Raw genomic sequence first — 24,468 nt, 5'->3', positions numbered from 1 at the left:
AAGCCTCTCCTTTACCACCTCCCTCAACACCTTTGCTGCTCACTCTCTTCCCCTCACTATGCTTGGTTGGAGTGAGAACCAGAAGGCTAACAGTGGGAGGTGACAAAATCAAATGAGACCCACTTTTTTCCTGCAGTGGCTGAGTCTAGCAGACTGTAGCACAAAGAGTTCCAAAAAGTAATTAGATCAATTTTGGAGTCAACAGACCTGCTGATACATTCACAGAGATCTGCAATTTTTCTTTTAATTTCATGTTTTCATTTTGATGATGTTTAGAAACATCATAGTATAAACATTATGCATCACATGGATGACCCCCATGGAACTCACTACTGTCAAAGGACTTCAGTGCTCAATTTTGTGTGGTGTTAACATCTAGCTGGCAATGTGGTATCACTTTAATTGGTTTGGGATAATCAGAAAAAAGAAACATAGCCTTTTTCTTTCTTTCTTTCTTTTTTTTTTTTTTTGAGACAGTCTTGCTTTGTCGCCCAGGCTGGAGTGCAGTGGTGTGATCTTGGTTTACTGCAACCTCCTTCTCCCGGGTGCAAGCAATTCTCCTGCCTCAGCCTCCCAAGTAGCTGGGATTACAGGCGCCAGCCACCACATCTGGCTACAAAGTCTTAATAATAAATGATATATTGCCAAATAAAAACAAAACAATTACCCAGGCACAGTGGCTCATGCCTGTAATCCCAACACTTTGGGAGGCTAAGGCAGGCAGACGGCTTGAGCCCAGGAGTTCAAGACCAGCCTGAGCAACATGGCAAGACCCCACCTTTACTAAAAAACAAAACAAAAATTAGCAGGATGTGGTGATGTACACCTGTGGTCCCAGCTACTAGGGATGCTGAGGTAGGAGGATCACCTGAGCCTATGGAGGTTGAGGCTGCAGTGAGCTATGATCACACCACTGCACTTCAGCCTGAGTGATGGAGTAAGACCCTGTCAAAAAAACCAAAACAACAACAACAAAAGAAACCAGTTTTCTGATAAATATCGTAAAAAAAAAATATTGTTTGTAGTAGACTAAACAGAGCCAAAATGATGAGAACTGAGTCATTCACAGCACCCAGTTGTACAAGTGTGTCACAGTTGCAAGAACCTGCTGACTTTGTCTCTAAAAAAGAAAGAAAGAATAACCTGTGGCTGCACTGGTATCACATTTACACTGAGGGTTAGCAATTTGGTTTCAGTAAAATATTACTCTCACATAAATTAGTATTTTCAAGTAATATTTTACTGGTAAATTAGTTTCAATTTTACAGCATATTTAAGTATAAGGAGCTTTACCTAGATTTATGTTTTATATTTAAGTAGCCTTATAATTCAAATTATTTAAGTCAACACATGAATCCATGAGAATGACTTAAGTTTTAAATACACATAACTGAAGTTTGAGAAACATGGAGCTAGATGACATATGTCAAATAGTTCGGCATGTCAGTATGTGATATGTGAAAGCGGAAAACCACCTATACAATGCCAATGTAATGGCTGCACATTCCCTTGTACTGATGTATTACAAGTAACCTGATCATTCTCCTCTCATTTTTTTAATATTATTATAAATAACTATATTAGTATTACAAATTATTACTATATAGTTTTTAAAGTTGTTACAAACAGGCTGGGCGCGGTGATTCACCCCTGTAATCTCAGCACTTTAGGAGGCTGAGGCAGGCGGATCACCTGAGATCAGGAGTTTGAGACCGGTCTGGCCAACATGGTGAAACCCTGTCTCTACTAAAATATAAAAATTAGCTGAGGGTGGTGGTGGGCATCTGTAATCCCAGCTACTCAGGAGGCTGAGGCAGGAGAATCATTTGAACTCAGGAGGCGGAGGTTGCAGTGAGCCGAGATCACACCCCTGTACTCTAGCCTGGGTGATAAAGCCACTCCATATTAAAAAAAAATAATAAATTATTACAAACAGTACTACAATACATAAACCCAAGTAACAAACTCTTTCTTTTTGAATTACTTCCTTGGAATAAAATGAAATTCCTGAGAAGAACTGCTCCCTAAAATTGAAAAACTTATACCTTCATCAGCAGCCTGAGTATACCAATATCATCACAACAGAATCAGTATCATGTGTTCCATTATTTTCTGCTAATTATATCTCTGGCACATGTACATTTCCTTGCATCTTATTCCTTTATTGTTACCATTGTACAACTGTACAATCTTACAATATACAGTTGCTTTTCTGCCAAAGATTAATTTTTTTTTTTTTTTTTTTTTGAGACGGAATTTCACTCTTGTTACCCAGGCTGGAGTGCAATGGCGCGATCTTGGCTCACCACAACCTCCGCCTCCTGGGTTCAGGCAATTCTCCTGCCTCAGCCTCCTGAGTAGCTGGGATTACAGGCACGCGCCACCATGCCCAGCTAATTTTTTGTATTTTTAGTAGAGACGAGGTTTCACCATGTTGACTGGGATGGTCTCGATCTCTTGACCTCGTGATCCACCCGCCTCGGCCTCCCAAAGTGCTGGGATTACAGGCGTGAGCCACCGCGCTCGGCCCAAGATTAAATTTTATACAGACTTTTAATCAAATATATTTTCAGTGCTCCTCAAATATGATGTTTCTCCCGAAAGTGAAACCCAGGGACAGGCGCGGTGGCTCACGACTGTAATCCCAGCACTTTGGGAGGCCAAGACAGGTGGATCATGAGGTCAGGAGATCAAGACCATCCTGGCTAACACAGTGAAACCCTGTCTCTACTAAAAATACAAAAAATTAATTGGGCATGGTGGCATGCACCTGTAGTACCAGCTACTCAGGAGGCTGAGGCAGGAAAATCACTTGAATCCAGGAGGCAGAGGTTGCAGTGAGCCGAGATTGTGCTACTGCACTCCAGCCTGGGTGACAGAGCAAGACTCCATCTCAAAAAAAAAAAAAAAAGAAAAAAAAGAAAAAGAATAAAAGAAAGAAAGTGAAACCCAGGTACGTATTTGTAGATGAGAAGATCAGCGGGGAACAAACAATTTCCACATTATTTGTATGTGGAGCCTGGACTCCATTAGTCCATTTTGGTGGCAAGTCTTCAAAGGGAGTCATTCACCTCTGATTCCCCCCCTACTACTATCTGTACAATGCTGTTTCCTGAAATGTCTTTGAATTTTCTAGTATACCTACATCTTTTAGTATGAGCAAACGGGAACTATTTTATAATCCTGCTTTCCCCTTCCAGTGTTAAGGAACACAAAATATCATTAAGAACACTAATAATCATAATATAACAGAAAGACTTTAATACCTTTTCATACTTTTCTAAGAAGTCAGATGTAAATATAAGCTATAAAGCTGATGAACAAAGAGACAGCATATTCTTTCATGGCATTAAAATGTATTTTGCAGTATAAGATACATACCAATAAAATATAAACAAAAAGCAAAAAACCATATTTTTAAAAACTTAGCTATTAAGAACATTTCAATTGCCAAAAAACACATTTGAGCTGAATATACCAGGTCAATTTTTCTATTTAACTTCTACTCCAGCAATACAGCATACATCAGTGACACTAAATAAGGCAGTCAGACTTCTGTTTATTTCATTTCTTACAATTCTCACTAAGATCTCTAAAGAGAGTCTTATTCTTCTGTTTTTTTTTCACTCATCTAGTTTAAGTGGTATAAGAGAATCTTATTCTTTAAGACTATTATGTTTACATGAGAAAGTATCTTTTCCTCTTTGAATATGAAGACAGATAGAGGGATTAAATGAAATTAATAGCAAAGTTCACTGAATGTGGTAGCCAGCCTCCAAGACAGTCCCTGCCTCCTGGTATTAGTACCCTGTGTTTTCACCTCCCACACTGTACCAGGGGTCTGTGTGACTGACAAGATAGGGAAGAGTGATGTATTATCATTTCTAACATTGGGTTATAGCAGATATCTGGCTTCCATTGTGGCACACTCTCTCACACTCTCTTGGATCATTAACTGTAAGGGAGACCGGCTGCCAAGTTGTACACTGCGCTATGGAGAGGCCCATATGTAAGAAATTAAGGCCTCCCTGGCCAAAAGACAGTAAGGTACAGAGGCCTCTGGTAAACAGCCACATGAGTGAGCTTGGAAGGAGATGCTTCAGTTCAGCAAGGCCTTCAGATGACACAGTACAAGACAACATCATAACTGAAACTTTATGAAAGACCCTGGGCTAGAACCACTGATCTAAACCTCTTGGGATTTGGGACCCTCAGAAATATGTGAAATGTTTATCATTGCTATTGTTGTTATTGTTGTTGTTGCTTGAAATGGAGTCTCACTCTCACCCAGGCTGGAGTGCAGTGGCACGATCTCAGCTCACTGCAACCTCTGCCTCCCAGGTTCAAGTGATTCTCCTGCCTCAGCCTCCCGAATGGCTGGAACTACAGGTGCCTGCCACCACGCCAGGCTAATTTTTGTATTTTTAGTAGAGACAGGGTTTCACCATGTTGGCAGACTAGCCTTGAACTCCTGACCTTGTGATCCACCCACCTGAGCCTCCCAAAGTGCTGGGTTACAGGCGTGAGTCACCACCTCACCTGGCTGATGTTTGTTGTTTTAAGCTGCTATATTTCAGGTGATTTGTTATGCAGCAATAACTAATACATCACACAATCAAGAAAGCAATCTTTTTATTTTTATTTATTTATTTTGAGACAGACTCTCACTCTGTCACCCCGGCTGGAGTGCAGTGGCATGATCTCAGCTCACTGCAGCCTCCGCCTCTCAAGTTCAAGCAATTCTCCTGCCTCAGCCTCCCGAGTAGCTGGGACTACAAGCGCCCACCACCACATCTGGCTAATTTTTGTATTTTTAGTGGAGACTGGGTTTCACCATGTTGGCCAGGCTGGTCTTGAACTCCTGACCTCAAGTGATCCACCCACCTCAACCTCCCAACGTGCTCGGATTACAGGCATGAGCCACCACACCCAGCCAAGAAAGCAATCCTTTTAGAAAGTCTATATTTTATACAATACAATAATCATTTGCATTAAATATCATTTCATTCATTCATTTATTTTTGAGACAGGGTCTCTTTGTGTCACCCAGGCTGGAGTGTAGTGGTACAGTCAACAGCTCACTGAAGTCTCAGGCTTAACTGATCCTCCTGCTCAACTTCCCCAGTAGCTGGGATTGCAGGCACATACCACCAAGTCTGGATATTTTTTTTTTTTTTAGTAGAGATGATGAGGTCTCACTATGATGCCCAGACTGGTCTCAAACTCCAGGCCTCATGTGATCTTCCCACCTGGGCCTCCCAAAGTGTGAGAATTATAGGTGTGAACCACTGCACCTGGCGCCATTTCACTGTAAAATATCAGACTTTTGGTGGGGCATGGTGGCTTATGCCTGTAATCTCAGCACTTTGGGAGGCCAAGGCGGGCAGATCACCTGAGATCAGGAGTTTGAGACTAGCCTGGCCAACACAGTGAAACCCTGAGTCTACCAAAAAATATAAAAGTTAGCCAGGCATGGTGGCATGTGCCTGTAGTTCCAGCTACTGGGGAGGCTGAGGCAGGAGAATTGATTGAACCCATGAGGCACAGGTTGCAGTGAGCCAAGATCACACCACTGTATTCCAGCCTGAACAGAGTAAGACCCTCCCTCAATAATAAAAGTAAAAATATAAATAAATAAAATATAAGACTTTCTAAACCTAGTCTATGAGTACTATTATAACTTTGTCTTTCTAAAAATAAATCCTAATAGAATTCTAGAAAAGTACACAGCAATTCAAAATATTCTCTAACAGGCACTTTCTGACGTAACAAAAAATCATCTTGTCCTCATAGTTGCCAGATTGGATTTTCTAATTCCATTCTAGACCAAAAGGAACCAAAGCTCCAATGAGAAATGGCTATTTACAAATCTTCTGCAGCGATTGTGCAAACCTACTCACCTTGTTGACCCAGAAAACAAGAAAGTTTTCAAAAATTAACAAAGCTGTGTCAAAAGAACTCAGGAGCCAGCATGAAAGGCACATCTATTAACCAAAGTTGTGACAATTTGAGCAACAAAAGAACATTGATCATAATGGACTGAATCAATGAAATCAATTAAAATGAATCACTGAATCAATAAAAATCCGTAAGTACAGAAAGATACTAAAAAAGAGAACACAAGAAAAAAAAGGTTTTTGTCACTATCTGAGAAAGCTATTAAATTAAACTCTTATTTACAAATAGGTAAACTGAAATTAAGCATTTGTCCTCACTTTCTAATAGTGACTAAATTTGAAAGTAACCAAAAAGCCCTGGTTAATGAGGAAAAATTCTGCTTTCCAAGAATGAAGAATGTAGCTAATGAAAATAGAAAAATTTAATTTTATAAACCCTAATAAAATTACTACTTTAAGGTAAAGGTTATAAACTGGTGTTACAACTGTTAGGAAAATGCTTAATGGTAAAAAAGACATTTATTTGGTGCTAAAAAACACCACAAAGATTATTCTCCAGTTATTAGAGAAAAACATAACTCTTCAATGGAGAGATCAGACTGCCATTCTCCCAAACCAGTAGTCAATCTCAGCTTCGCTAGGGGCTAAGCAATTAAATATAACTTCTACGGTCACGGAACATGAAAAATATATAATCTACCATATATTTCAACCAGAATTGTTTATCTTGAACCCATCAAGCCTTTACATATAAATTCCAGATTACAGAAACACAATAAAGGTAAACGCTAAATGACACTACAGGATGCAACAAGACTTAGTCTCTCCAATAAGCCATTACCACAGAAATGGGGACTATGTTAGATTTACAGAGTATTAAGGAACCTAACAACCAGATGCACTATGTAGTCCTGGATTAAATCCTGGTTTGGATAAATCCGCTATATAGAGTATTTTGGGCCAAGCGTAGTGGCTCATGCCTGTAATCCCAACACTTTGGGAGGCCGAGGCAGTCGGATGATGAGGTCAGGAAATCAAGACCATCCTGGCTAACATGGTGAAACCCCATCTTTACTAAAAATACAAAAAATTAGCCAGGCCTGGTGGCACATGCCTGTAGTCCCAGCTACTCGGGAGGCTAAGACAGTAGAATTGTTTGAATCTGGGAGGCAGAGGTCGCAGCGAGCTGAGATTGCACCACTGTACTCCAGCCTGGGCGACAGAGCAAGATTCCTTCTCAAAAAAAAAAAAAAAATATTTTGGGGTCAACCAGGAAAACCAAAAACTGTAATAAGGTCTGGGTATTAGATAAGAAAAAAAGTTACTGAAATGGAAAGGCAGTGATGAATACAGAAAGCAGCATAAAAAAACAGTATTGTAAATATATCTGATTTTGGTAATACATATACAAACACATAGATGCAAACACACACACATTCACCTAGAAGAAGACCCAAAATTCAGATTCTAAGGATTAAGATGAATAAAGAAAAAGATCCAAAAAAAAATGCTCGTATATTATGTCTCAATTTTTGCATGTAGTGGCATAAAACAACACAAATTTATTATCTGACAAAGGCCAACAGATTATGGCTGGATGCTCTGCTCAGTATCCTTAAGCTAAAATCAAGGCATCAGCCAGGTCTAGTTTCCATCAGGGGCTTGTAGTCCTCTTACAATCTCATTGACTATTAGCAGAATTCATTTCCTCCTTGCTTCATGTCTGCAATGGTGCAGAAAATCCTTCTCATACTTCATATCTCTCTGACCTCTCCTTCTACACAAGCTGGAGAATGCATTTTGCTTTTAAGGGCTCATGTCATTAGACTAGGCCCACAGGGTAATCTTTCCAATCTGTCAAATGTGCTAGGTAACATATCATAATCATGGGAATGACATCTCATCATATTCATAGGTTCTGGGGATTAGAGTGGGGAATCTTGGGGAGGGGAGGCATTTTCAGAATACAGCCACAAAAAGTTTTTAAAAATCAATTAAAACAGCTTTCTTACCTGTTAATAATGAACCATGCAACAGTAAGCATTCCTGCTAGCCATGTTCCACTCATAAGCCAACTTGTAACAAATAAAGCAGTAACATATATTCCTTGCAATCCAAAAACAATGCCAATATAGAAATACACTGGCTCAATAATCTCCTATGTGAAAAAAAACAGAAAAAGAACAAGATAGTAATATGGCATTAAATCATCTGAGGATTCATGAATACATGAGAAAATAAATATTAGGGTCAAAAGAAAAATACATACATTGCTACCAGTGGCTTGATATAAAACGCTAGCAATAAGTTCCGGATATAGAGACATTTGCTGCACTGCATTTATTGTCTTCAGAGATACAGTTTTGTTATTGTGTGTCAGTTCATAAACACCTAAAGACAGAAAGATTTTTCTCCAGATTATTTACTCTGCTTTACAGTAATTAAACAAACATATCATTCATTACTCATAAAATATTTAATATTGCTATCAAGAAAGATTCCAAATAGAATACTCCATGCTGCATTTTTCCAATTTTTAAAAATTTAGCACAATAAAGAGAAATATCTATATTCTGAGACAAATCCCCACATTGAAATGTCCCAGTACAGTAAAACAGAGGTTACTAGAGGCTGGGAAGAGTAGAGGGGAGGGGAGGATAGGGAGAATTTGGTTAATGGATACAAAATTACAGCTGGATAAGAAAGAATAACTTCTAGTGTTCTGTAGTACTATAGAATGAATATGGTTAACAACAATTTAGTGTATCTTTTCAAAAAGCTGAGAGTTGATTTTGGATGCTCATAACACAAAGAAGTGATACATGTCCAATGTGATGGATATGCTAACTACCACGATTTGATCATTACACATTGTGTACAATATCAAAACATCACTTCCCATAAATATGTACAATTATTACATGTCAAGTAAAAATGAAAAGAGGAAGAAAGATTCTAATAGAGAAGAACAATGTTTTATTTAAGAAAAATATTGTTATTAGGGCTGGGCACTGTGGCTCGCGCCTATAATCCTAGCACTTTGGGAGGCCAAGGCAGGTGGATCATGAGGTCAAGAGTCTGAGACCAGCCTGGCCAACATGGTGAAACCCCGTCTCTACTAAGAATACAAAAATGAGCTGGGCATGGTAGTATGTGCCTGTAATCCCAGCTTCTCGGGAGGCTGAGGCAGGAGAATTGCTTGAATCCAGGAGGTGGAGGTTGCAGTGAGCCGAGATCACGCCACTGCACTCCAGCCTGGGCAACAGAGCAGGACTCTATCTCGGAAAAAAAACAAAAAAAAGAAAAATATTGTTATTAAAAATATAACTGTGATTATCATACCTCTTTCAAATGAAGGTGCCTTTAACATATCTTTATAATAGGAGTAATAAATGGCACTGTCACCCTGAAACGTGATTTCCCGTTCAAGCTCCTAAAATAAAATGAAATGATTATTTAAAATTTAATTTCTTTGTTTTTTAAGAGATGGAGTCGCTCTCTGTTACCTAGGCTGGAGTGCAGAGGCACAATCATGACTCACTGGAACCTCAAATGATCCTCCCACCTCAGCCTACCCAATAGCTAGGACCATAGGCACATAACGGGCATATTTTTGTTTTTGTTTTAATGAAGGGAGTCTCAACATTGCCCAGGCTGGATTATTTGAAGTTTTAAATTTCGGCCTCTGGCCCAGTGTGGTGGCTCACACCTGTAATTTCAGCACTTTGGGAGGCCAAGGCGGGCAAAACACTTGAGGTCAGGAGTTCAAGACCAGCCTGGCCAACATGGTGAAACCCTGTCTCTACTAAAAATATCAAAATTAGTCAGGCATCATGGTGCACGCCTATAATCCTAGCTACTCGGGAGGCTGGACAATCGCTTGAACCTGGGAGCCAGAGGTTACAGTGAGCCCAGATTGCATCACTGCACTCTAGCCTGGGCCACAGAGTGAGACTCTGTCTCAAAAAATAATAATAAAATAAATTTCAGCCTCAATCTTCTGTTTCCCTCCTCACCTTCCACATTAACATGTTAATAATATTTATCCTTTTATTCAAAGACATGTTTGAATTTTCCTTAATTACTAGTGGCCCCATTAATGAGGAACTTAATCTTTTTTAGTAATCTGGCAATAATTTTAATGAAACACTTGAGGCTTAAAATGAATTGTAAATCACAAGCCATCAAATATAAAGAAAATCAAGAAGGAAAACCTGAAGACATGCCCTAAGAATAGCAAGAATAGTGAAACGGGCAATAACAAATGACAGCTTAAGTGTTAGAAATCCATAAAAAGACAAGTTTAAGGAGAAAGTCATATTTTCTATTACTGTTCCACATCTCTATGTATCCAGAACAGCAAGTCTTTAGTACATTGCAAGAGTGGCAGATACTTAATCAGTGCTCTTCAAATGAACTTCCAGAGGTACAGCAAATCTTAAAATTCCTATAATCAGGCTAATTAGAACTAAGAATATAATAGTAAAAATAACATTAGGAGGCCTTGTGCTTTTTAGACTGAATCAAAATTTTATGAATCTATAATCTTTTAAAATCAAATGAATTATTTTTATGCATAATATGTATCAAGTAACACAAAAACAAAATATATTATTAGAGCACTTTCCACAAAGTTTTGCATAATATGTATCAAGTAATAGAAAAACAAAATATATTATCAGTTAGAGCAATTTTCACAAAGTTTGATCAACAGAACTTCCTAAAATGTTAATGGATGTTACCAAAAAAGAATTCTTCAGTTAAATAAGTTTTGAGAAAGACTGGATGAAGCAAAGTTAAATTATAAGACTTTTCAGAGTTTCAGTATATCTTATATATTGTGACTCTCCAAAAGGAAGTCTTTCCAGATCTATTTTTCCCCACCTTGAGCTTGCTATGGTCTGAATATATGTGTCCCCTAAGAAGATATTTGAAAGTGGGATATCTGGAAGGTGATTAAGGTCATGAGGGCAGTTCCCTTGTGAATGGGATTAATGTCCTTATAAAAGAGGCCCCACAGAGATCACTTGCTCCTTCCACCATGTGAGGATGCAGCAAGATGAGCTCTGCCATAAGATCACCAGGAAGTGATCCCTCACCAGACACCAGATCTGTCCATGCTTTGATCTTGGACTTCTCACCCTCCAGAACTGTGAGAAATAAATTTCTGTTGTTTATAAGCCACTCAGCTTATGGTACTTTGTTATAGCAGTCTGAACGAACTAAGAGCTTACTGACCTAAATAAATTACTTAAAATTTTTTTTTTGTGAATGCAAACATTTGTTTTTAACATTTCAAAGATGTAAACTCTCAATCAGCGCTTCTCAAATCTACCAGGTATATGAAACATCTGGAGACCTTATTAAAATGTAGATTCTGATTTTAAAGTGGGGTCTGAGAGTCTATAATTCTGAAAGGCTCCCAGGTTCTGCCAATGCTCCTGGTCCATATACAAAGCTTTGTAAAACAAAGTTCTTGATGAAGGCCTTCTCATTTTCAAAGCTTTGATTATTCTCAGTTCTGCCTACAACATAATCACCTGAAAGTATGTATCCACATACTGATCATAGCCTGTCCCTCTGCCCCTACCTAAGAATCTAAGAGGGAGCTTACCTTTGAAAGCTCCTTAGATGATTCTATCATACATCCATTGTTGAGACCTGCAGTTAGTCAATCTGCATAACATTTTCAGGGAAATAATATATGCTACAGTAATAGCTAAATCAAGACAGACATAGTAATTACTCAGTTAAATGTCTTGATGGTGTTAATTAAACCAATGAGTTTAAAACAGTCAGCTTTACTAAAAAATAAGAAAAACAAAAAAATCAGTGTGGGTTCAAAAATTTAAAAACCCTACAAAGCCAAGAGGACTTTGCAAACAAACTTATTTAAAAGTCAAATTATGAAATTATGAATACAACTATAGTGACTGAAGAATGTGGAAATATAAATGATTTAAAACCAAACACTAAACACAGTAATATGAGGCAACATTTTAATTAATACTACATGATGCCTGTTAATCACTTTCCACCCCCTCAAAAACATTTGAATCATGTGACCTAAAAATTAAAAGATTTTAATACTGAGACTTCCACAGATTGTTTCTGAAATGTGAACTACCTACCAAAACTATGAAAAGGCTGACTAAATTCTATAAAATTTCACTGTCATCAAAAGTCCCTGATAAACTAATTGCACAAAGGGGAGCATCCTCATAGTTTTAGTCTATGAAATATACTATTAAGTATTTTAAGGTTGATACTGTAACTATAATCTCAAAAGAGCTTCTGGAGCATTTTGTTTCTAATAGCCATAAATAAGACAGCACTTGTCATACTTATGATACATATATTCTGGTTTCCTGGGAAAATAACTTTCAGATGCTCAAAATTCATTCTTCTTACCTGCCTGTTGGAAAACCAGAATTTCCGTTCATGGTATGCTGATAAGTAGAGAGCATACATCATACCACTAGTAACTGCTGCAAGACAGCCAATGAAAATCTTTGCAAACCGTTGAAATAATACATCTGAAAAAACATATTAAAAGTAATCAAAAGGTAGTATGTACCCTTGATATGATGTGATTCAAAATGGCATTCTACCTCTATGGTCTTTGTCCCCAAAACCCACAACTCGAGTCTAATTGTGAGAAAAGTATCAGATAAATTCCAGTAGAGGGGCATCCTACAAATATCTTTCAAACTGTGAAGGTCATCAAAAACAAGAGCTTGAGAAAGTATCAAAGCCAAGAGGAGATTAACAGAGATAACAACTAAGTGTCATGTGGTGTCTTGGATGGGATCCTAGGACAGAAAAAAGACATTAGGGGCCAGGCACAATGATGCTTTGGGAGGCCAAGGCAGGCGGATCACTTGAGGTAAGGAGCTCGAGACCAGCCTGGCCAACACGGTCAAACTAAAATACAAAAATGAGCTGGGTGTGGTGGCACACACCTGTAATCCCAGCTACTAGGGAGGCTGAGGCACAAGAATCACTTGAACCTGGGAGGTAGAGGTTGCAGTAAGCCGAGATCATGCTACTGCACTCCAGCCTGGGGACAGAATAAGATTCCATTTCAAAAAAAAAAAAAAAAAAAAAGGACATTAGGTGAAAACTAAGGAAATCTGAATAACATATGATCTTAAATTAATAATATATCAATATTGCTTCATTAATTATTTAACAAATGTACCACACTAATGTAAAATGTTAATAATAAGGGAAACACCATGTGTGGGAGAGTGTAATATAGGAACTCAATCTGCTCAATTCTTCTGCAAATCTAAAATTATTTTAAAAATTAAAGTCTATATTCTGCAGGAGGAAAAAGTTCTAAGATCTGTGTCACAACATAAATATACTTAACACAGTACACTTAAAAATGGTTAGGATGGGGCTAAGTGTGGTGGCTCTCGCCTATAACCCCAGCACTTGCGGAGGCGGGCAGATTGCTTGAGCTCATGAGTTCGAAACTAGACTGGGTAACATGGTAAAATCACGTCTCATCAAAAAATACAAAAAATTAGCCAGTGTGGTGGTAGGTGCCTGTAATCCCAGCTACTTGAGAGGCTGAAGGAGGAGAATTGCTTTAGCTCAGGAGGCAGAGGTTGCAGTGAGCCAAGATCGCACCACTGCACTCCAGCCTGGGCAACACAGTCAGACCTTGTCTTAAAAAAAAAAAAAAAATGTTAGGGAGGGAGTGCTGCAAAGAAATAAAAATAAAAATAAATAAATATGCTAAGATGGTGTAAAAATTAGTCTATTAATATTAAAACATAATCAAAACGAATGTGTATCTCAGTATCTAAAAAAAGTACAGGTTCATTCAGTTTTCTTTCATGATTTTTTTCTTTATTGAAGACTAACTTACTATAAACCTAAAGCCATTTAAAATGTAATAACTCGCCGGGCGCGGTGGCTCACGCCTATAATCCCAGCACTTTGAGAGGCTGAGGCGAGTGGATCACGAGGTCAAGAGATCAAGACCATCCTGGTCAACAAGTTGAAACCCTGTCTCTACTAAAAAATACAAAAATTAGCTTGGCATGGTGGCGCATGCCTGTAGTCCCAGCTACGCGGGAGGCTGAGGCAGGAGAATTGCTTGAACCCAGGATGCGGAGGTTGCAGTGAGCTGAGATCGCGCCATTGCACTCCAGCCTGGGTAACAAGAACGAAACGACGTCTCAAAAAATAAATAAATAAATAAAATGTACAACTCAATAAATTTTGATTATTATGTTTTAAAAGATCACATACAACTGTTATATATGGAAACAAACTACTTCTTTTTTAAATTTTATTTTATTTTTGTAGAGACAGGCTTCTTGCTATGTTGCCCAGGCTGGTCTTGAACACCTGGTCTCAAGCGGTCTTTCCACTTTAGCCTCCTAAATTGCTGAGATTACAGGCATGAGCCACTGCATCCAGACTGTAACTACTTCTTAATGAAATAACATAAGACACATTCGGATTTTATATACACAAGGTGATTCAGTCCTGCTACAGACATTGAGTATAATAAGCATAATAAATAAAATAAGGGACTAAAGGCCTAAAACCCAGTGTTCTGTTACTGAATGACTGACAATAAAAATCAACTTTTTTTTTTTTTTTAGCTAAACTGAAATTTTGGTTATTTTCACAACATTTTATAATACATGATAGTTTGTATAGCATGTTGCAATTGTGTTGTTATGCAAACTAGTATTAAATGGAGTAACTAATTAAATATCAATAAATAAGAATTATAAATGTTTGAAAAACTATATGCAATAAATCCAATATTAGCATCAATATGATACAAATGTGGGTTTTTTGTTTTTTTTTTTGAGATGGAGCTTTGCTCTTGTTGCCCAGGCTGGAGCACAATCGTGTAATCTTGGCTCACGGCAATCTCTGCCTCCCAGGTTCAAGCGATTCTCCTTCCTCAGCCTCCCAAGTAGCTGGGATTACAGGCATGCACCACCACACCTGGCTAATTTTGTATTTTTAGTAGAGATGGGCCTGGCCAAGATGACCTCAGGTGATCCGTCCCCCTCGACATCCCAAAGGCAGAGGTTGCAGGGAGCTGAGGTCGTGCCACTGCACTCCAGCCTGGGTGACAGAGCAAGACTCTGTATAAAAAAATACATACATACATACATACATACAAACAAAAATAAATCATGGCTGTAAATACAACTACATTCTGAAATTTGTGAGTCCTTCTAGCTAATAACCAAACAAGGGGGTGGTCTTGGGAACCCCTGACACAAAACAGATAACTTGTCTTTTTAGTTCATAGATCTCTGGATTAGCATGAGTCATAGCTGGCCCTGATGTAGATAAGCCCTTGGGTTCAAGATTAAGGCTGTGACTACATAAGACAGAGTCTTACTTAGGGTGTGGGCAGAAGTAAATGTATTTTGTCTGAGAGAGGTAAATATTTATGATCACAAGGACAGGGTATGGTAAACTATATTATTATTCACAACTATTTTCTCCTTCCCTGTAAAAAGGTTATACGTCTCTGCCCACTACCATGTGACCTGAAACACTTCCCTATAGTCAAAGTATACTTCTCACCCCATCATCTGGATTGATTATATAACTTGCTTGGGCCAATAGAAGGTGCGTACAAGTGACAGACAGTGTGCCAGGTCAGCAGAAACGTTAAGAGGTATTGCATGATTCTGCCTGTTCTTTTCCTGTGTCACAAGAAAAATGTTTCCCAAATAGGGGCTGTTCCTTCACAACACATAAAACTAAGACAGCCAAACTGCAGCCACAACATGTAATATTAGAAATAAATGTTTGTCAGGCCAGGCGTGGTGGCTCACGCCTATAATCCAAGCACTTTGGAGGCCAAGGCAGGCAGATTACTTGAGGTCGGGAGTTCAAGACCAGCCTGACCAACATGGTAAAACCCTGTCTTAAAAAAAATAAATAGGGCCAGGCGCGGTGGCTCATGCTTGTAATCCCAGCACTTTGGGAAGCCGAAGTGGGTGGATCACAAGGTCAAGAGATCGAGATCATCCTGGTCAACATGGTGAAACCCCGTCTCTATTAAAAATACAAAAGATTAGCTGGGCATGGTGGCGCGTGCCTGTAATCCCAGCTACTCAGGAGGCTGAGGCAAGAGAATTGCCTGAACCCAGGAGGCGGAGGTTGTGGTGAGCCGAGATCGCGCCATTGCACTCCAGCCTGGGTAACAAGAGCGAAACTCCGTCTCAAAAAAAAATAATAATAATTAATTAATTAAAATAAAAAATAAAAAAATTTAAAAAATTTGGGGCCGGGCGCGGTGGCTCAAGCCTGTAATCCCAGCACTTTGGGAGGCCGAGGCGGGTGGATCACGAGCTCAAGAGATCGAGACCATCCTGGTCAACATTGTGAAACCCCGTCTCTACTAATACAAAAAAAAATTAGCTGGGCATGGTGGCGCGTGCCTGTAATCCCAGCTACTCAGGAAGCTGAGGTAGGAGAATCGCCTGAACCCAGGAGGCGGAGGTTGCGGTGAGCCAAGATCGTGCCATTGCACTCCAGCCTGGGTAACGAGAGTGAAACTCCGTCTCAAAAAAAAAAAAAAAAAAAAAAAAAAAAAAATTTTTAAAAGAAATAAATGTTTGCCGTAAGCCAGTGAGATTTGGGGGTTGTTCTCCAGCAAAACCTAGTGAAAGCTGACCATATACTTAATCTCAAAATATGTATATTTAAAATATTAATATAAAATATACTTTCTATCATAACTATCTTTGTAGTAGCACAAAAACTCCAAGTCTATCTAACTTACGTTTTGGAGCTCTTTCAGGAATTGGAATGTCATTGATTTTCTCTTCTTTGGCAGATTCCTTTTCTGATGACTTTGGCTTTTTTCTTTGGCGCAGCTCTACAGGTGGTCCTTAAAATATTTAAGACATTATTGCAATGTGTGTATAAAATTGTTCTAATTTGTATCCTGAGTCGATTAACCTTTATTATTCTAAAGCAAAAGTACCACTGAGACCTATTAGTACCAAAGATAACCTTGTTATAACATAATTATTTTGGAACCCCTGCAAAATTTTCTTTTGTCTAAAAAAAGACAATTTAGGTTCCACCCCCCACCATCTGTGTTTTGACAATCCTATTGGTAAACCAATGAGCTCTTCTCCCGAGATGACGCTATTTTCAAAACAACCCAAAATAAGTAAGTTCTTTTCCAATTTGGGGGTCAAGGTGTTATTTAGCTCATAATTCTAGTTACCTGAAAGTATCAAATGCATAATTGATGGTTTAACTATTTTTTAAAAATCAAAACAAAATACATTCATCAACAACTATACTTCTTTTGTTAAATAATCCTGAAAGTTCTGCAAATTTCAGTGCTGTGGTATCATCAGCATTGTATAATCTTATAGATTTAAGTACTAGAAAAAAGGCTGAGCCTACAAAGATACCTATATATAAGAAGCTCTCAGAATAATTTCCTAGGATTAGACTATCTTTCTCTTCTAGCTCCAATTTTAGAAAATGTGATGCAGAAGTTATCTCCAAACTAGTAAACTACACTCCAAGTTAAACAGGAATGTACTATGTACAATTTATACTTTTCCTTCCTAGAATTAATCATCTTGTGGGATAGATTACTGTAAGTACAGAGTGTTCCTGCCAAGTTATAAAGTGGTACAATAATTTATCTTTCTCATGGACATGGAAGACAGTTTTCTCTTTTCTCTTAGTAATAACTTCAGGCTATGAAATGTGAAAATAAATATAAAGGTCAAAGAAGGAGCCGGGTGTGGTGGCTCACGCCTGTAATCCCACCACTTTGGGAGGCCAAGGCAGGCGGATCACGAGGTCAGGAGATGGAAACCACCTTGGCTAACATGGTGAAACCCTGTCTCTATTAAAATTACAAAAAATTAGCCAGGCATGGTGGCACGCGCCTGTAGTCCCAGCTACTCGGGAGGCTGAGGCAGAAGAATCACTTGAACCCAGGAGGTGGAGGTTGCAGTAAACTGGGATCACACTGCACTCCTGACTGGGCGACAGAGCAAGACTCATCTCAAAAAAAACAAAAAACAAAAACCCAAAAAAGAAGTCAAAGAAGGTAAAATGAATCAGCTGCTGCTGATCAGATGGATGTTCTCCAGCTTTACTGGAAAATGAATAAAATAAACGTATTTTAAAATAGCTTCATAGCAAACTTGCATGTTCACTAAAATATCTTTAAACACTGGCATAGTGAGAAAAAAAAGTTGTACATTTAGTGGATTCAGACAGATAAGTCCAATGTTTGCCCATTTCTATACTACCATTAATTCTGTAGTCACGTTAAGTAGTGAAATCAATGAATATATTTTGAAATGACATTATTAGGCTGGGCATGGTGGCTCACACCTGTAATCCCAGCACTTTGGGAGGCCAAGGTGGGTGGATTACCTGAGGTCAGGAGTTCGAGACCAGCCTGGCCAACATGGTGAAACCCTGTCTCTACTAAAAATACAAAAGTTAGCCAGGCATGGTGGTGCGCTCCTGTAATCCCAGCTACTCAGGAGACTAAAGCAGGAGAATCATGTGAACCCAGTAGGCAGAGGTTGCAGTGAGTCAAGATCAAGCCACTGCACTCCAGCCTGGGTGACACAGGGAGACTTCGTCTCATAACAAAACAAAACAAAAAAACAAAAAATGACATTATTAGAAAAACATACTCCAGACTTTATTTCTGCATATAAATCTAGGTCAATTAGTAAATATTACTATATGTTTTCCTCATTATGCCTCTTTAAATTTCCCCTGCTCGGGGTTAAAGTAAAAGTTAGAAGCAATGAACAAGAATATTTATGCAAAATCAAATAAAGTCTTCAAAAGTAAATTATTATTTTTAATTTTATTTTAAAAGAATACAAGGGGAAAATAAAACCACAAGAAGTTTACTTAGTAGGTACACTTGCATGATTAATCACATAATAGCATTGGACTTTAAAACATTTAATTGGGTAATTTCAGAAATTAAACTAACAAATCTATTGAGATAGTAAACAAATATACTGTATGTGACCAATGGGCTAGGTAATGGGTCTTTTCCATTAGAGTCTAAAAATATACACTTAAAGATAAATTGGGAGAGGAATAGTCACATAAAACGTGTTCTTACAAAAAACGATCATTTTCTTTTTTAAGAATGTTCTTATAAAAAAATCAGCCGGGCACAGCGGCTCACACCTATATAATCCCAGCACTCTGGGAGGCCGAGGTGGGTGGATCATGAGGTCAAGAGATTGAGACCATCCTGGTCGACATGGTAAAACCCTGTCTCTACGAAAAATACAAAAATTAGCTGGGCATGGTGGTGCATGCCTGTAGTTCCAGCTACTCGGGAGGCTGAGGCAGGAGAATTGCTTGAACCCAGGAGGTGGAGGTTGTGGTGAGCCGAGATCGAGCCATTGCACCACTCCAGCCTGGGTAACAAGAGTGAAACTCCGTCTCAAAAAAAAAAAAAAAAAAAATCGCTTTGTAGGACTTTAATTAAACCTGTTATCTTTGTGCCTATGAATAAATTTTATTTATAAAAGTACAACTTACACAAAAATTTTGCATAGATTTTCAAGTAATTCATGAAGTATACAAATCTCAACAATCATCTCTCAAGAATTTATATTAGCAACGATCAAGGACCATACAAATAGGTAATCTATAAAAGACCTACAATATTATACTGTCCCGATTCTAAGATGTCATACATTTGAAGATATTACTTAATAGGTTATTCAAGGGCTGGGCGCAGTGGCTCACGCCTATAATCCCAGCACTTTGGGAGGCCAAGGCAGGTGGATCACGAGGTCAAGAGATCGAGACCACCCTGGTCAACAAGGTGAAACCCTGTCTCCACTAAAATTATTAAAAAATTAGCTGGGCATGGTGGCGCATGCCTATAGTCCCAGCTACTCGGGAGGCTGAGGCAGGAGAATTGCTTGAACCCAGGAGGCGGAGGTTGTGGTGAGCCGAGATCATGCCATTGCACTCCAGCCTGGGTAACAAGAGCGAAACTCCGTCTCAAAATAAATAAATAAATAAATAGGTTATTCAAGGGGTTAAAAAAAAAAAAAAAAAACTGTCATATTGAATGCATGCACTGATTTTAAAACATATCAATTTTAGTGGTATTGAATTGTATGACCGAAAAGTACAACTTGATAAATTCAGTATTCATTTTAGCTCATCTCTTCAACCTTATCCCTAAAGATAACTTTTCATATAATTTCATAATGGAAAAACAAAGCCAACATCTCTAGGTGGAAAAATGACAAAGGTCAAAGAACTGGACTAATGAGATTATTAGTTCTGACAGGAAAGCTCTGCAATGTCATTCAAGTTTCCTTTTCACTATCTTTTTTGTTTTTGTTTTTGAGACAGAATTTCACTCTTGTTGCCCAGGCTGGAGTGCAGTGGCGTGGCTCACTGCCAACTGCTGCCTCCCTGGTTCAAGCAATTTTCTTGCCTCAGCCTTCCAATTAGCTGGGATTACAGGTGCCTGCCACAACGTCCAGCTAATTTTTTGTATTTTTAGTAGAGACGGGGTTTTACCACGTTAGCCAGGCTGGTTTCGAATTCCTGACCTTGTGATTCTCCCGCCTTAGCCTCCCAAAGTCCTGGGATTAAAGGCATAAGCCACCTCATTCGGCTGCTCCTTTTCACTATATTTTTAGCATCGTAAAGAAAAAGTCAAACTAAATGAAGGTGATTACACATCCACAAAAGTAACCTGCTATTTCAGACCTCAGTCCAGTGATCTTCATGTGAAATAGTAGGGCTACAAACAGGTTTTCAAATATCCTTCCAGGCTATACATACCAGTTTCCAAGTGAAATGTTAATACTGCTCTACTCAAGGTTGTCACTTCTTTCTTTGCTCTAACACTGCTTTCAGAAAGCATAAATATAAACACCCTGACCCTCCATTGCATTAAGGAAGACATTTTTTAAAAGACCAGATGCCCAGACTATTTACTTGGACAATGAAGAGAATCCAAGCAAATGTGAATGGTAAGCAAGATGGGTCATGGGAAACACCTGGATACAAGTAAAATATACAGACTGTTTAGTCTAATTTTAACACAGCGAATACAAGGTAATAGGAATTTTGTGGGGGAAGCATAGAGTGGCAAATAAAATAAAACACTCTGAATGCCTGGCACAAAGACAGGTTTGCTATATGTATTATTATTACTAGCATTATAATAAATAAAATTTAATTACTCATCTGCTATTATATCCTTGCACCTAATAGAGTATGAACACAAATATTTAGGGAATTAATGTATTGACTAAAGCAATATTTTAATAATGTGCAACCCTTTAATTGTCCCATATAAGATGTATTTAACTGCTTTTGAATTATATGTAATTCTACAACCAAAAATTATTTATCATTGTATTTATTTATTTATTTTTTGAGATGGAGTCTCGCTTTGTCGCCCAGGCTAGAGTGCAATGATGTGATCTCGGCTCACTGCAACCTCCGCCTCCTGGATTCAAGTGATTCTTCCACCTCAGCCTCCTAAGTAGCTGGGAGTACTGACGCTCGCCACTACACCCGGCTAATTTTTGATTTTTTTTTTTTAAGTCGGAGTCTCGCACTGTCGCTAGGTTGGAATGTGATCTCGGCTCAATGCAACCTCCACCTCCTGGGTTTAAGCGATTCTCCTGTCTCCGCCTTCCGAGTAGCTGGGACTACAGGAGTGCGCCGCCACGCCTAGCTAATTTTTCTATTTTTTTTTTTTAGTAGAGATGGGGTTTCACCATGTTGCTCAGGATGGTCTCGATCCCTTGATCTCGTGATCCTCCCACCTCAGCCACCCAAAGTGCTGGGATACCGGCATGAGTCACCACGCCTGGCCAATTTTTGTATTTTTAAGAGAGACAGAGTTACACTGTGTTAGCCAGACTGGTCTCGAGCTCCTGACCTCAAGTGATCCACTCACCTTGGCCTCCCAAAGTGCTGGAATTACAGACATGAGCCACCGTGCCCGGCCCATTTATCATTTTGTATCACATAAGTAAAACTTACAAAACGGTACAATCCTTTAAAATTGGCTCCACATCATATCTGCTTAAGTATAACCATAGTCTAAAATAATTTTTCATTTTGCTTGATGTATTAAAGACTTTCAGTATTGCAGCATTGATTTTTTTATACAGTGTTAACTTTTTAATGCTTTAACTTAAGCATGAATGTGCTCATAGGAACATACAAGCTAGAGTATCAATCTATCCCCATAAATTTGCAATGTCAGAAAAGAAAAACATATCAAGAAATGTTTCGAATGATAATATACTGTAAACACAGACAGAACCAAAGAAACAAATGGAACTACATTCTGTCTCACTAACTACAAACAGCTTTGGTTTTGAAGCTGTTTTTAGTTAGAATGTCTTAAATTCTGACCAGCTTTAACACTCTGAAAACTCAAGAGGAGGCAAATATGAATCAAACCTGCATAAGGACAGGTCAGCAAGTCACAGGGCAGTAAACACTTCTTATGCTTCATTTTCAAAAACTGCTTTCTGTGAATTCTTTAAACTCCTTCCTCATACTCTTGGTTCAAAAAGGCCTGAGTCTAAATTAGATATATTTACTATCAGATCTACAGGTCCACTCATAAGATAAAAAGTTGTGTTTTCCACCAGAATGCAAAAATCTAATTGCTTCTCACTATGTATAGTTCCTGAAACTAGTAGAGGTTATCATGAAGTTACTATGCCATGAATATTCTTGTATTATCACGATCCAATAAGTTTCATCTAACTTCCCATTTTTGTCTCATACCTGTCATTTTCTATAAATAAAATACTGCTGAATGAATTAACTATCTTAGCATTGACCCTGAAGGCGGCATGGAAACCTTTCTTCAGCTCACCCACTTTCACACTCAAAGGCCTCCTGGCCTCAACATCTCCCAAAACTATAATACTTAGATGCCTTTGCTCTTTGCCATTCCCCTCTAAACCGTTAAGTGAACTTGGCTTTCTTCAGTTTCTGAGTGTTCACTCTTTCCCAATTCATTTTGCCATGTTTATCCCAAATCCCTGCCTTTTTATCCTCGTGGTGAATGTCCCCTCGCCCCCTGTGACTCTGGGTTTGTCAATTTCTCAGCCCTTTAAAAAGCGCTGAGGGGCCCTCAGTACCTAAACCTGCATCTTGGAAACCAAACTGCGCCTCCGACTTCACAGAGAATCTGCTCAGAACCCTCCCTCCCAACCACTCCCCACACAGCTTTCTCTCTGGCTACGGATTCCCAACTTTCAGCTCCACCTCTGCTTCCCAATTAAGCCGACAAAACTTCGGGCCATTAACTCAGCTCTCCTGAATTTCTCCGCAGCCCTCTCCCGGGCGCCGCGCTCCTTCCCGCCCTCTCCGCGCGGCGGAGGCTACCAGCAGCTCCAGCCCAGACCTCCAGCGCCCCCGCCCCTCCTTCCCGAGACCACGGGCGGCCGCTGGCGCGCTGGATCCCGGAGCCATCACCTTCTTCCTCCGCCATCGTCTCTGCGGAGGCCGGGGCGCCCTCCGGCTCCCGCGCGGCCCGGAGTCTCCCTCCCTCCGCGTCGCCGAACCCCTTGGCCACCCGCAGCCCGCTCCCAGCCACCGCGCCCCCACTTCCTGACCCGCCCCCCTCCGGTGTCGCAGCCAACAGCGTCCCTGCAGGCTGCCAGGGAACTAGAGTGCCGGGAGCGGGGGGCGGCCGGAGCATTTCGCTGGGGCTCCGGGGCCCGCGCGGGCAGGAAGGAGACTCGACGCCGAGGGCGCCGCCCACAGCAGAAGCTCCCGGCCGCCGGCTCCCCTGGGAAGCGAGATTGGTGGGTGTCGCTGCAGCCCAGCCCTTCGTCCTACTCTTCCCAAAAAGTGGGGCGTGCTTTCTGCCAGTTTTGTGACTGCGACTTAGCGAGTCAGACTATCATCAGTGACACCTCCCAGGTCCAGCCTCCGTTCCCGCCCATTTTGCACGGAGGAAACGGAGGTCTAGCTTGGTGGAAGTCACAAAGCAGGTCAGAGGCAGAACTGGAACTCAGTCCTCCGTAACTGCCATCCCTGCCTATGTTCTCGCTAGGATTTCAGAGTACAGCAGCAAAACGTTCTCGGTTGGCGCTTTAGTTTAGTAGGCCACTTGACCATTACAAGAAAGCAGTTTGTGCTTGAACTTTACTGTTTTAAATCACCCAAATTGGTTAAACAAATACGTTGCATTTCATGATATTCGGGGGGCGGGGAACAGTAATACTACGGTCTAGGGGAGAGCAGTGTGCAGTTAGATATAGATATTCCACAGCAATAGGAAATTTTTTTTTTTTTTTTTTTTTTTTTTTGAGACGGAGTTTCGCTCTTGTTACCCAGGCTGGAGTGCAATGGCACGATCTCGGCTCACCGCAACCTCCGCCTCCTGGGTTCAGGCAATTCTCCTGCCTCAGCCTCCTGAGTAGCTGGGATTACAGGCACGCACCACCATGCCCAGCTAATTTTTTGTATTAGTAGAGACGGGGTTTCACCATGTTGACCAGGATGGTCTCGATCTCTTGACCTCGTGATCCACCTGCCTCGGCCTCCC

The 24,468-nt window shown here is 39.8% G+C and overlaps 1 protein-coding gene across 3 annotated transcripts in view; it reads right to left on the bottom strand.

Annotated features, from left to right (window-relative positions):
- DPY19L4 (dpy-19 like 4) overlaps positions 1-23,473 on the bottom strand; it is a 69,905-nt gene extending 46,432 nt beyond the window's left edge. The window contains exons 1-6 of one of the 3 annotated variants that reach the window (XM_064384400.1): positions 23,391-23,473; positions 16,678-16,785; positions 12,309-12,433; positions 9,240-9,330; positions 8,167-8,288; positions 7,910-8,055 (exon numbers count right to left, since the gene is read on the bottom strand). In XM_064384400.1, coding sequence (XP_064240470.1) covers positions 7,910-8,055; positions 8,167-8,288; positions 9,240-9,330; positions 12,309-12,433; positions 16,678-16,785; positions 23,391-23,406 — 608 coding nt within the window. In that variant the 5' untranslated portion in view covers positions 23,407-23,473. Of the gene's footprint in view, positions 1-7,909; positions 8,056-8,166; positions 8,289-9,239; positions 9,331-12,308; positions 12,434-16,677; positions 16,786-22,361; positions 23,137-23,390 lie in introns of those variants that run through there. The other 2 variants (XM_064384399.1, XM_064384401.1) reach the window with 2 other exon arrangements.
- Positions 23,474-24,468: the final 995 nt, after the last annotated feature.

The sequence above is a fragment of the Aotus nancymaae genome, unplaced genomic scaffold (genome assembly GCF_030222135.1).
Source record: "Aotus nancymaae isolate 86718 unplaced genomic scaffold, 86718_ANA_hifiasm-v0.15.2.pri h1tg000036l, whole genome shotgun sequence".
NCBI lineage: Eukaryota > Metazoa > Chordata > Mammalia > Primates > Aotidae > Aotus > Aotus nancymaae.
The sequence above is the reverse complement of the archived record's forward strand: the minus strand, read 5'-3'. Positions and strand labels throughout refer to the sequence as shown.